The following is an 11,355-nucleotide window of genomic DNA, read 5'->3' as shown; positions in this document are numbered from 1 at the left end:
TTTTTTTTTTGAAAGCTGAGAGAGATTAAAGAGAAACTCTGCTCCTCAGCCCTAATCACGAGCTGTAGATTACTCTGTCGATTTAACCAGATGGCAGGCTCGATTCTGCAGGCCCTCCTGTATATTAATGAACAGCAGTCTGTTATATTTGACTTAGGTAAGTGAAATGTCCATCACCTGTAATGGTCTGCCAGCTGGCATTATACATTTTGCACCACTTTGGGTCCACGTGGCATTTTTCATTTGCAACCTTATTGAAGGAACATTTTTGTTCCCTGCTATTTTCCATCATTGTCACTGTTCTGGTAAATATGTTTTTTTTTCTCACCAGGAAGAAAAGTCCCCAAGTTGTGTCCACAGCTAATTTCCTCTCATAGGTCAAGGCAATAATTCTGGCACTAAAACTGTCGCGCTGGGCGAGGCACACAAGTTCGATAGTAACTTGATTAAGTTAGCCTGTCGACATGACTGCAAACACGGCAATACAGTATGTTAACAAACCTAATAATAGGGAGGGTGAGATAAAGTGGAGGGGATGGCTGCACAATTTCTGGCCAGTGGTGTGTCTGGTGCAACGAGCCGCTGACCTTAAAGAAGAGCTTATGTGGCTTTGGCTTGTTGTTACTTAAAGTGCAGCATTTTCTTTGTCTTCTTCCTCTGCTGGCTCCACAAAAGAATTGTATTTGTTTATGACTGTATCAGATATTCTCTCTGTGCATTTAAAGGTCCAGTGTGTAGGATTTAGGGGGATATATTTGCAGAAATGGAATACAATAAGTATGTTTTCCTTAGTGTCTAATCATCTGAAAATAAGAATTATTGTGTTTTCGTTACCTTAGAATGAGCCGTTTATATCTATATATGAAGCGGGTCCTTTTCCATGGAGTCCGCCAAATTGTTCCATAGTAGCCCAGAATGGACAAGCAAAACACTGGCTCTAGCCCCTCGCACTTTTATCGCTTTATTCACTGTATTTATCCTTTTAAATTACCTGTGGATAATTCATCTTCCGGTAAAAATCTCTTGAATGTCTGGATTTTAAGTTATCAGAGACAAAAGTTGAGCACACATTAGCTGGTCCTTTGGTAGCAGCCCTACTCCGATGAACCAAACAGCAACGGAGAAACCCTGAGTTGTGCGTGAAACTGCTTTATTCACTGTTTTTACCAGTTTAAATCACTGGGTGAGTTTGTTTTGGAGAGGAGACATCTGTGGATAATTGAGCTCCCACTAAAACCCTCCTGAATGTTTGGGTCAGAAAAAGGTTAGCACACATAAGCAGGTGCTAAGACAGCGGCCTGTTTCCGACTAGCTGAACAGCATCTGGATAAACACTGTTTAGGGATGTTAAACTGATTCATTCCGTGTTTTTACTGGTTTTAATCACCTAGTCTGATTGTTTTGGAGGAAAGAGACCATTGCGAATAATTTGGCTCTGGTAAAAACCTCCTGGACATCTGGATGAGGAAAAGGTGAGCACACATTAGCGGGTGCTAATTGCCAATGAGCCAAACAGCAGCGGAGAAATCATTAGATTTGCGTGAAACTGCTTTATTCAGTGTTTTTACCAGTTTAAATCACTAGGTGAGTTTGTTTTGGAGAGGAAGAGACCTCTGCAGATAATTCGGCTCTGGTAAAAACCTCCTGGACATCTCGATGAGGAAAAGGTGAGCACACGCTAGACGGTGCTGGGCTAGTGGGCCATCTGCAATAAGCTGAGCAGTGTCGGAGAAACACTGATTTGTAACGTAAAACTGCTTTATGCAGTGTTTTCACTGGTTTTAATTACCTGGTCTGTTTGTTTTGGAGAGGAAGAGATCTGTGGATAATGCGGCTCCCTGTAAAAACCTTCTGGATCTTAAGTTAACAGAGGAGGAATTTTAACTGGGATGAGTTTCAGCTGGTTGCAATCTGCAGTCCTCACCGTTAGATGCCACTTAATCCCCCTAAATCTTACACACTGTTCCTGTAAGAGTCGTTTTCTAAAGAAACTGATTATCTTTGTCTCAGGATGTCAGCCTGACGGGACTGCAGAAAACTTAAAGAGGCAATGAACACATGTTTGCCAGCCCGAGCATCCAGAAACTCCCTCCATGAATATGCCAAGCCTAATTTTAAACCAACAGCGGGGGAACTTTGGCTCCGTTTCCCAACCAGAGAGCACGAACAGCGTGGAAGCACAATGCCAGTGTGTCATACATTTAAACACTGTTAAATTAAAGGCTGTTTACTGTTCTCAGAGGCCATTCATCTTACTCAACGTTAGCCTGCTTCTTGCAAATTTGTCAGTAAGAGCTTCCACATGCCAAGACTAGGACGGGGGGAAAAAAGCTGGGGTTATCAGAGGAGGGTTTTCATAGCGTGTCTCTTCAGTCAGCCTGTAGGTAATTAGCCACCTCCACACAATAAGGCCATAAGTCATTAATCACCCGGACCCGAGCAGGAGTCGACTCACTGTGAGCAAGACGTTTGGAGACAAAAAGTTTTCCGCCTATGACAGACTTCAAAATGGCCCCTGTCAGTGGTGTGTAAATTATAGGGCATGTTGAGTGCTGAAAGACAAGGGCCCACTGTTTAACTCACTGTTGCTCTTTCCTTTGCTTTGTGTGTTGACAGATTCTCTTCGGGGGAAAATTCCCCTTTTCTCCATTTCCCATCGGCCAGCTTGTAACTCAAAAAGACACGCTTTATTGTGAGTACACAGAATACACACACACACACACACACACACACACACACACACAAGTCAACCACATTAGGATAATCTCAGTGTACCACTTCCTTCATTTTATGATGCCTCAGTAGAAGAAGACAAGCTCCAAAGGTCAACGGCTCAGTAAAACCCAGCTTTAACTCTGTATTCCTATCGTTTACTTTGCTTGTCAGAGGGAGGAAATAATGGAGTGATGATAAATATGGGGCTTGTTTGGAGAAGCAAAAGCCTCTCTCCTGCAAACATAAACCACCATGTTTTCTTGGGATGATGGAAGACACACTTCTCAGCTGATTGAACGTGCAAAAAGTCGTCGTTTTTTTTCCCTCTTGCTTCTGTAAACAGAGATCCGCCTGCCTTTCCAGAGTACATAAGCATTGAGGGAGATTTATTCAAAGCAGCAAAAGTTTATGTAACAACGGGGAAATCCCTTGATTGGATCATTAATACTGCTGACAAAAGGGTGTTAAATTCATTATCCGGCCACAACATGTGTAATAAGTGTTTGAAAGCTGCTTGATGTATGTATTTGATGCATGAACCGGTCTCTGAAAAAGTCCAATTTCCGCACGTGGCTGTGGGCGTTGTGAGGAGGAACATCAGCTCAGCGTGGCAGTGATGATATCCACCACCTTCAAGCATAACAGACAGTGTAACACATGGCGTGCAGCTGCGAGAAAGTGACCATTTTTAACATGAATGTGTCTGCCTGAGCTGATCTGTTCCCCCTCAGGTGAAAGGCCATGAGTCTTACTCATGCTGCACTTCAAAGCGGAACAGGTGGGGCCGTCACCGTGATTCAACTTGGAGTCACAAAGCCGTCCACTGTCTCATGTCCTGACAGTACTTTATGTTCAAACATGTGGGAAAGACATCCTCTGTTACTACGTAAAGATTGATGGACTTTAACATGGTAGGATAGATATATGTCAAGCGCGGTTAATGTAATAAACAGACGTACCAATTACCTCTGTCCATATGATGCAGCAGCTGCCCCCGATGACCTCAAGACCTCCGTAATTAAATTTTTTTTTTTTTAAACTCAAGCTCTTAACAGAAAATATATGTTAAAAATCCTACAAAACTCAACTTGCACGTAAACTAAAACTTCTTGTGCTGTAGATTAGTTTCTCCTTTTTAAAACTTAAAAAAAAAAAACATTACACAGTCTACTGCACAGTATTACTGCTGAGTTTTCTTTGGATAGCATTTACCACCGCAGCACATCTACAATTTGTTAATTATAAGAGTGTGCTGTGTGAGTTGACAACATCTTTAAGGATATTTTTATCTTAAAAACTAAATTCAAAGCTAATAACAGTAGATTATAATAAAAGTTCTTATGCATATATGCATCTTACTGCAGCAGTAATAGCAACACATCTTAACTTTAGAGACATTTTACTTTAAACCACCCTATGTAGCATTTATAAGAAGTTTATAAACATGTTACAAATGGTGTATAACACATCATATTGTCGTAAGCAGGTAAGGACACATTTTCCAGTGTGTATGAATGCACAGTGTTTGCCAAGAATTATAATTTCTCAATTTATTTTCATTCGTTGTCTGTTTATACATCAACCCCCATGTACTGTAGGCTTATGTAGAGCTGCAACAATTAATTAGTTTTCGACTGTTAAATTAATTGCCAGCTAATTTGATAACTGGTTTAAGTAATTTTTTGAGACAAAAAAAGTTCAAGTTCTCTCATTCCAGCTTCTTAAATGTGAATGTTCTCTGGTTTCTTTACTCCTCTGTGACAGTAAACTGAACATCTTTGGGTCATGGACAAAACAAGACCAAACAACTAATTGATTAATAGAGAAAATAATCAACAAATTAATCGACAATGAAAATAAATGTTAGTTGCAGCCCTAATATTGTTTACCACAGCAGTGTATCTGCACTTGACAACATCTTTAAGACCGTTTTCTTATCCTTTGGTTAAATTCAAATTACTGACAGCAGATTTTAACATACGTACTTATACCGACATTGAACTGGGGAAAAATGGTTTCCAGTACTATGCACCTTAATGCTGGAATGACGGCAACAAATCTTAACTTAAGAACACTTTACTTTAACCTCCCATAGGCAGCATTTATAAGCAGTCATTAAACATTAAATAAATGTTTTATAATACACAATAAAGTTATATGCAGATGTAACACATTTTCCAGTGTGTAATCATGTAAAGATTTTCTATGAGGTCATATTTCCCTATACTGTCATTCACTGTCTGTTTATACATCAGCCTCCACTTACTGTATGGCTAGACAAATACATTAATAAACTTTAATATCTGCTTACAGCTACATTATTGATTTGTTTCCTCTGATTTGGTGACTGTATTGACTGATGGTATAATGTCTCCTCCTTTCAAATTAGGACGTGGCAGGGTCACCGCAAATTCTTGCAATTATTTTAGACCTACTGGTAATCTCATTATGTACAAATCCGAATGTTAAAGATGTCCTATTAGGCCAACAAGAACACATATTATTTTTGTGCACAGATGATGTCTTGTTGGTTTCCAGCAGCCCCCAAGCAGCAGCAGAAAAGTTTAGTTGTTGATACTTTTTCAGAGATTTCTGGATATAGAATGAATCAGACTAAATCAGAGGTCATTCCCTTATCGAAAATCTATCTCCAAGCAATTAGAAATAAATGATAACTACATTATAGAAAGTTATAAACACTTCTTAAAAGTTTTTTGGGGTTTCTCATAAATGCTGAATAGGATTAAAGTTTTACAGAGACATCTGAGGCTCTTTAAGTTTTCTTTACTGATATTTATTTAGTTAACATAGTTTAAATTTCTCTCTTTTGTGTGTAATAGCTATTTTACAAGATTGTCTCATGTCACTTCGGTGTTTGTAGTTTGTTCTCAGGTCTCTGTTGGGAAAGATTTTTAGTTGGACTTCCTGTAAAAAAAAGAAACAAACTATATTAATTTTAAAATCAGTGACTTGAAAATTTACTCTTAATAAATAAAATAAAAAACAGAATTAGAGGACAACTTAATGCTATAAAATCCAAGAACTGCTAATTAAATGTTAATTTCTGAGCAAATTAGTCCACATGTCACAAGCACAGATGCTCTGCTGTTGTGCACAGACTTTATGTCGTCCGTAAATTAAAAATAATCCAGCAAGTGATGCTATATAATCAAATCTGCTGAATAATTTATTGCCTGGTTTATCTGTTCATACATGAGAAGGATGTGTGAGTCCACACTGCAGTGTCACACATCAATAAAATGTTAAGAAGTTAATGTACAAAGATCTCAATTCCATTTGTCCACATCCCGTTGATGTGCTGCTGTAAATGAAAAAAGATGCGTCACATATGATCTACGCTGGCTTCATGGCTGACTGGTTGCAGTGCTGAATTGTGGGTTAGGGGCTTTATTACCATCTATCACCGAGCTATGTTTAGGACTCATCTGCATGAAGGATGGGTGCGTTTGATGAATGTGACATCTGACCGTTAATGATGGTGATTTTATTGCTGAAGAACAGCCTGATTTACTGAGGATGGATAATAACACTGTTGGCTTGATTTAGTTGATTTGTTTTAAAGGGGCTGATTAAATAGTTAGGTCCCGCTTTATTTCATGCTCTCTGCTTCATGGCTTCATTACAGCGATCACAAAAGCTGTGGAAACGTCCCACATCTGGTGTCATCGTAAATCTTTGTTCAGCCAGCTCCTCACTGATATCAGTGGCTCGTTTGTCTTCGTTAATGAAACGATAATCCACGACCTTGTGATTGAGACGATTCAGCATGTTTTGATGAGCCTCAGGGATAATGCATCTGAACACACACACACACACACACACACACACACACACACACACACACACGCACACACACACACACACTCACACACACTGTACATACTGTAGCTATGGCACCAGGGCCTGTAAGACGTTTCAGCTTCTTGTCACTGTAAAGTTAACAAAACAAAAACGTGCACCCCTACAAAAGCCTCACTATTATCTTGTATTAAATATAAAAACATACAAAGGTTTTTGCAGTTTTATAATGAGTTATTTATCTGTACACCCCTTTGTAAAACCCATTCAGCCTCGTGGTAACACCAAAACACAAAAGACAAAACTAGGGTTATGAATAATAGTAAATGAGTTAGATTTTGCCATGACTGTCCTCAATAAATTTAAATATATATAACCTATATATGCATTTGTGTGTGCTACAGCCTCACAAACGAAATATAGACCAATTAAATAAATTATTATTTAATTTAAAAACCAAGAGAAACCCCTCACAAGCCTACAATCTCATCGCACAGCCAAACTAATTCCCCAAAGTAAAAGAAAGAAAAACTACATAAAAATAAGTGGATGGTTTGACTTATTTGAAAGCTCAGTCTGTGTGTTATAGTACATGTATTTTTTTTTTTTTTTTTTTTTAAATCTTCCTGTCTAAAATTAAAAAATAGACCTCTGTGAACAGTGTCAGAGCTATCTGGAGTTTTAAAAATGCCATCCAGGTAGAAACGGGCTTCATGAAACGTTGTGCTGCACACAAAATAAATCAATGACAATTCTGAGGAAGCTGCTCTGATTGATTTTCCACGTCCATCATCCTGTCAAATCACTCAGCACCGGTGGCCCTCTAACCCGTCCGAGAGAGGCAGAATTAAAATAACTTTTGCAAGACTTGATTCAGCATGAAGAGAAAAATCCATACAAAGGTCCCACTTAAATGTGCACAAAAATAGGCTTGATGCACAGCAGGTAAACACAACCCAGTACTCCCTCCTGTGTAAAATAATGCACATTGAGTCTTTAAAGTTATATTATTTTTTATTTTAGTCAGCTTGAAGCTATCGCAAATAAATACACTGATCCCCACATGGATCCAGTCCCTGCATGAAGTACAATATAAAACTCATTGGGCCTAAATCTCCTTTATAAATGTATAACTCTTTGTCTCTACTGGTATCCTAAGGCCGAGGCTGTGGTCAGTCTCTGTCCATACAAGGCGTATGGGGAGTAATATGCCCCTGTGGCCGCGGGTACGGGCACCGGCGCCCCGGGTGTTGGCAGCGGGCTCTTTGAATAGGGGTGATAGCGGCTGCTCAGTCCGAGAGGGTGATGTGGGCCCCTGAGGGCCAGCGTGCTGGGGCTGCCAGGGCTGCCGTTAGGAGGCATATGCATGTGACACGCCATAGCAGCGGCGGCAGCGGCGTTGGCGAGAGAAGACGACCCCGGGTACCCAGATATCAACTTCTCCGTGCCGGCAAAGGCCGTGTGAGTCCGCAAGTGGCTGAGCAGCTCCTCGGAGGAGGAAAAGCGCTTATCACAAGGTCCGTTAGCAGACACCCAGTTGCACACGTGCGGCAGGGGGTCATTGGGCAGCATAAACCCGTATGGATATAAGGGATGTCCGCTGAAAGACGGGGCCGAGGTGTGCACGCCGTGTAACGGGTGCGTCGGGTACATGAGCGGGTATCCAGACTTGAGCGCGGTGGCGGCCGCAGCAGCAGCCGCCGCAGAGTCATGTGCGCAATTGGCGCTGGATGCACCGGACAAATGGCTTGTGCAGTGGTAGCTCAGGCAGTAGGGGTCCCGACACAGACTGGCAGACATTAGAGACGGCGGGGATGCTCCTGCTAAGGGACTCGTTCCTGCTTTACTGCATCCCAGCGAGCTGGCAGCAGCAAACTGTGCACTTAACAGCTGGCTGCTGGATTTGGTGGGGTCAAGGGTCATTCCATGAGGGAGGAACGGCTGCGGGTAACCTGCATAGGCACCCGCTAAACTTCCAGGATAGGAAATACCAGCAGGAGGCATGGGGAAAACTGTATGACCGGGCTTATAGGGGGATACGGGGGCCACCAGTCCAGAGCCGAGGACGGAGGAGGACGATGAGGTTACAGATGGCGAGTCTGATGTAAGAGTCTTGGATCCAGATGTGTTCTCCTGGTGTTGGCTGCCATCAGAGGTAATTCCACTTATCCTATGGCTGCCGTTACTTTCAGTCGTACTGCTTTTATTGCTATCAGACTCCTTCTTTTCCTCCTTGTCCCCCGCCTTGCCTTCAGCCGGCAGTGGAGAGACTGATGTGCAGGAGCTGGGGCTGCCTGTCCTGGGGGTGAACGGCTGGCAGGTGGCGCTAGGCACTCGGAAACTGGTTTTATCTCCACTGAGGCTGCTGCTCGAGTCCTTCTTCTCCGACGATTTGGAGTAAGGTTTGAAGCTGGATTTGTCGTCGGCTCCGATGTCGCTCATTTTCAGCGGACCGGATTTGGTCTCTTTGTCACTAGATCCATTTGAGGTCACGGAGGACAGTTTGGAGGAGGACGGCGGATCTGGTTTGCCTATCTGAGAGCACGTCTGGGCCAAAAGAGCCAGCGGACTTTTCTTGGCATCCAGCTGTAAAAATAAGACAAAACACAGTTAATAAAATACAAAAACACACTTGTACATATTATATTGTGTGGTAAATACGCACACATGAGCGTTCCGCGTAGTTTACGCATTGCGCATGAACTTATCTCGGGATGAAACTCAAAACAACTAAGAGGCATTGAAAGAGGGAGCGTACACACAGAGCTGATTCACATGAGATAGAAGATAAGCCTGAACAACGGAGAAAATGACATTACAAACACGGGCATCAATTTGCAACAACAAGGTCATTAATTTTCATAACGAGTCCAAATTCGACACCTCCGCTGAAAACCGAAAATGGAAGAAATTAACTCGGATAGCAGGTCTAAAAATCACATTTGTGCAGTATTAGGAGAGGCTTTTCCTTAAATACAGTCATGTTTGTCGGCAGTTATTCACCAAATTTGTCCCGAAAAAATCGGTTTGGGAGCTTTGGGCGTGATTTCTCATTGAAATAGTTTCATATGTAGCGAATTGATGCCCGTGTGCGCAAACATTTTCCCATAAACCTCGGTAGCGCTTACCTCGATGGGACTGATAGGAGTAGACGGCAAAGGCTGAAGATACTCCGGGTGTAAAATGTGTCCTGCCCGAGCGGTGAGCATTTTCAAAACCTTTATGGGAAGACGACTGGCTTGGCGAGAAGGGTCTGCAGGAGAGACGGAGTTGTGGACGGCTGGCCGGCTGATCTTCACTGCGCCCTTCTCCCCCGAGGAGCCGCTCTCCCACGCTGGATTCGTGCTATTTCTCAGGACAGAGACCGTGGGCGATGTGATCATGACCCAATTCTCGTGGAAATGGTTGAGAAATACATGTGTAGGGTAAATAAAGCCAAACGTCAAGCCGGTTAAAGCCTTTGGCGGAGATAAAAATGTTAAATCCTTAAAAGAGACGCGCAGTGCGAGAGCATGAATCCGTGCGTATCACAGCCGCGTTGCTTCATCCCCGGCGTCGCTCTGACAGTGTGGCTGCGGGTCCGAGAGCTGACTCGGTTTACGTGGGTAGTGGGCAGGAGAGATCACTCCGCCTCCTCCTCCTCAAGCAGCATGTGAATTAGTCCGCAGATCACAGCCTGTGCCGCCTCCCAATCAAAAAGACATCCCGAGGTGATCGGAGGCTCGAGTGAATGTGACGTTTCCCTCTCACGCGGGTGTGTATATCACATTTCACCCACTCCGAGCGCTTTTTAATTTTGAGTTTTTATATGCGTCTTTGCGTAATTGGCGCTTGGGTGCATGCGCCGCCCTGCACCCTGTGTGGTTTTGGGGAAGGTGGACCAAAGGGATAATAATGACCCAAACCTCTTTATATCAAGTGATACATATTAATTAACACAATTTATTCCAGACAGCAGAGTCCGAAAATGCTTTTATTGTAATAAGTTAGGCGAACTGAGACCTCTAGCCAAATATTGCACGTTTACACATCCTTTTCCACCCTTAAGGAAGTCTTTCGGAGCTAATTTTCTTTCCATACGTGAAATACAGTTAGGAAACACGAGTTCAAGCCGTCTGATTGTCTTTTATTGCAAATTTCTTGCACAGAGCAGGCAGCATTTGCACCACAGTGACTCATTAATGAATAACTTTTGGCTCCTAAAGAGAAAAATAACCAAGAGAAGGCCTCTCTGGTCAGATATTCCCTCCAACATGCACAGATATACATCGGCATGTTTCACATTTTCTGCAACTTTCTCCTCTCAATCACGCAGCCTGTCATCTGTCAGTTCCCTGTCCTGCACGCCAGTTATCTGTCAGCTGTCTGCAGTTTTTTGTGTGTGTGTGCCTCCTCTCAGTCATATTCAGGTCAACTACTGTAAAGTGAATCCATGAGAAGTGGAGTGAAGAAGTGATGTGTCTCTCCCTCACTCCTCCATCATAATTTAGGCCTGTTAGTCTGCCTGCCCTGGTAAAACTCAAAACTGCGATTTGTTTAATTGGAGATAAGCTCTGAGGCATTTTTACAGAGCCCCAGTTCTGCTGCAGACATCTATTTAATAACATGTAATTTTTCAAGTCTCTTTCTGTGTTGGAAATTAAAAATATTCCTCCACATCTCCGCCACATTCAAGCCAAAAATTCTTTCTTTTTATTCCAAGAGCGCTTAAAAAACCTCCTTTTGTGGCCGCCATTAATCATTTAAAGCTTCCACATTTCTTCCCATCGAAATAGACCCACTTATCTTATTACTCAATAGCCTATAAATGTCTTGCTGATC

The 11,355-nt window shown here is 42.3% G+C and overlaps 1 protein-coding gene across 1 annotated transcript; it reads right to left on the bottom strand.

Annotated features, from left to right (window-relative positions):
* Positions 1-6,777: 6,777 nt before the first annotated feature.
* Positions 6,778-10,236, bottom strand: LOC126400152 (zinc finger protein 503-like). Its single transcript, XM_050060675.1, has 2 exons — positions 9,663-10,236; positions 6,778-9,120 (listed from the first exon to the last, which is right to left on the bottom strand). The coding sequence occupies exons 1-2, from the start codon at positions 9,915-9,917 to the stop codon at positions 7,678-7,680; spliced, it is 1,698 nt and encodes a 565-aa protein (XP_049916632.1). The 5' UTR covers positions 9,918-10,236; the 3' UTR covers positions 6,778-7,677.
* Between the last annotated feature and the right edge of the window lie 1,119 nt (positions 10,237-11,355).

The sequence above is a fragment of the Epinephelus moara genome, chromosome 13, assembly GCF_006386435.1.
Source record: "Epinephelus moara isolate mb chromosome 13, YSFRI_EMoa_1.0, whole genome shotgun sequence".
In the NCBI taxonomy this organism is placed as follows: Eukaryota; Metazoa; Chordata; class Actinopteri; order Perciformes; family Serranidae; genus Epinephelus; species Epinephelus moara.
This window is presented reverse-complemented; position numbering and strand designations above follow the sequence as displayed.

What these genes read in the sequence shown, in the direction of transcription:
- LOC126400152 (XM_050060675.1), bottom strand. Translation starts at nt 9,917, where the DNA reads ATGATCACATCGCCCACGGTCTCTGTCCTGAGAAATAGCACGAATCCA. An exon ending in CTCCTATCAGTCCCATCGAG is followed by an intron (nt 9,121 to 9,662) that starts GTAAGCGCTACC and finishes TTATTTTTACAG; the next exon opens with CTGGATGCCAAGAAAAGTCC.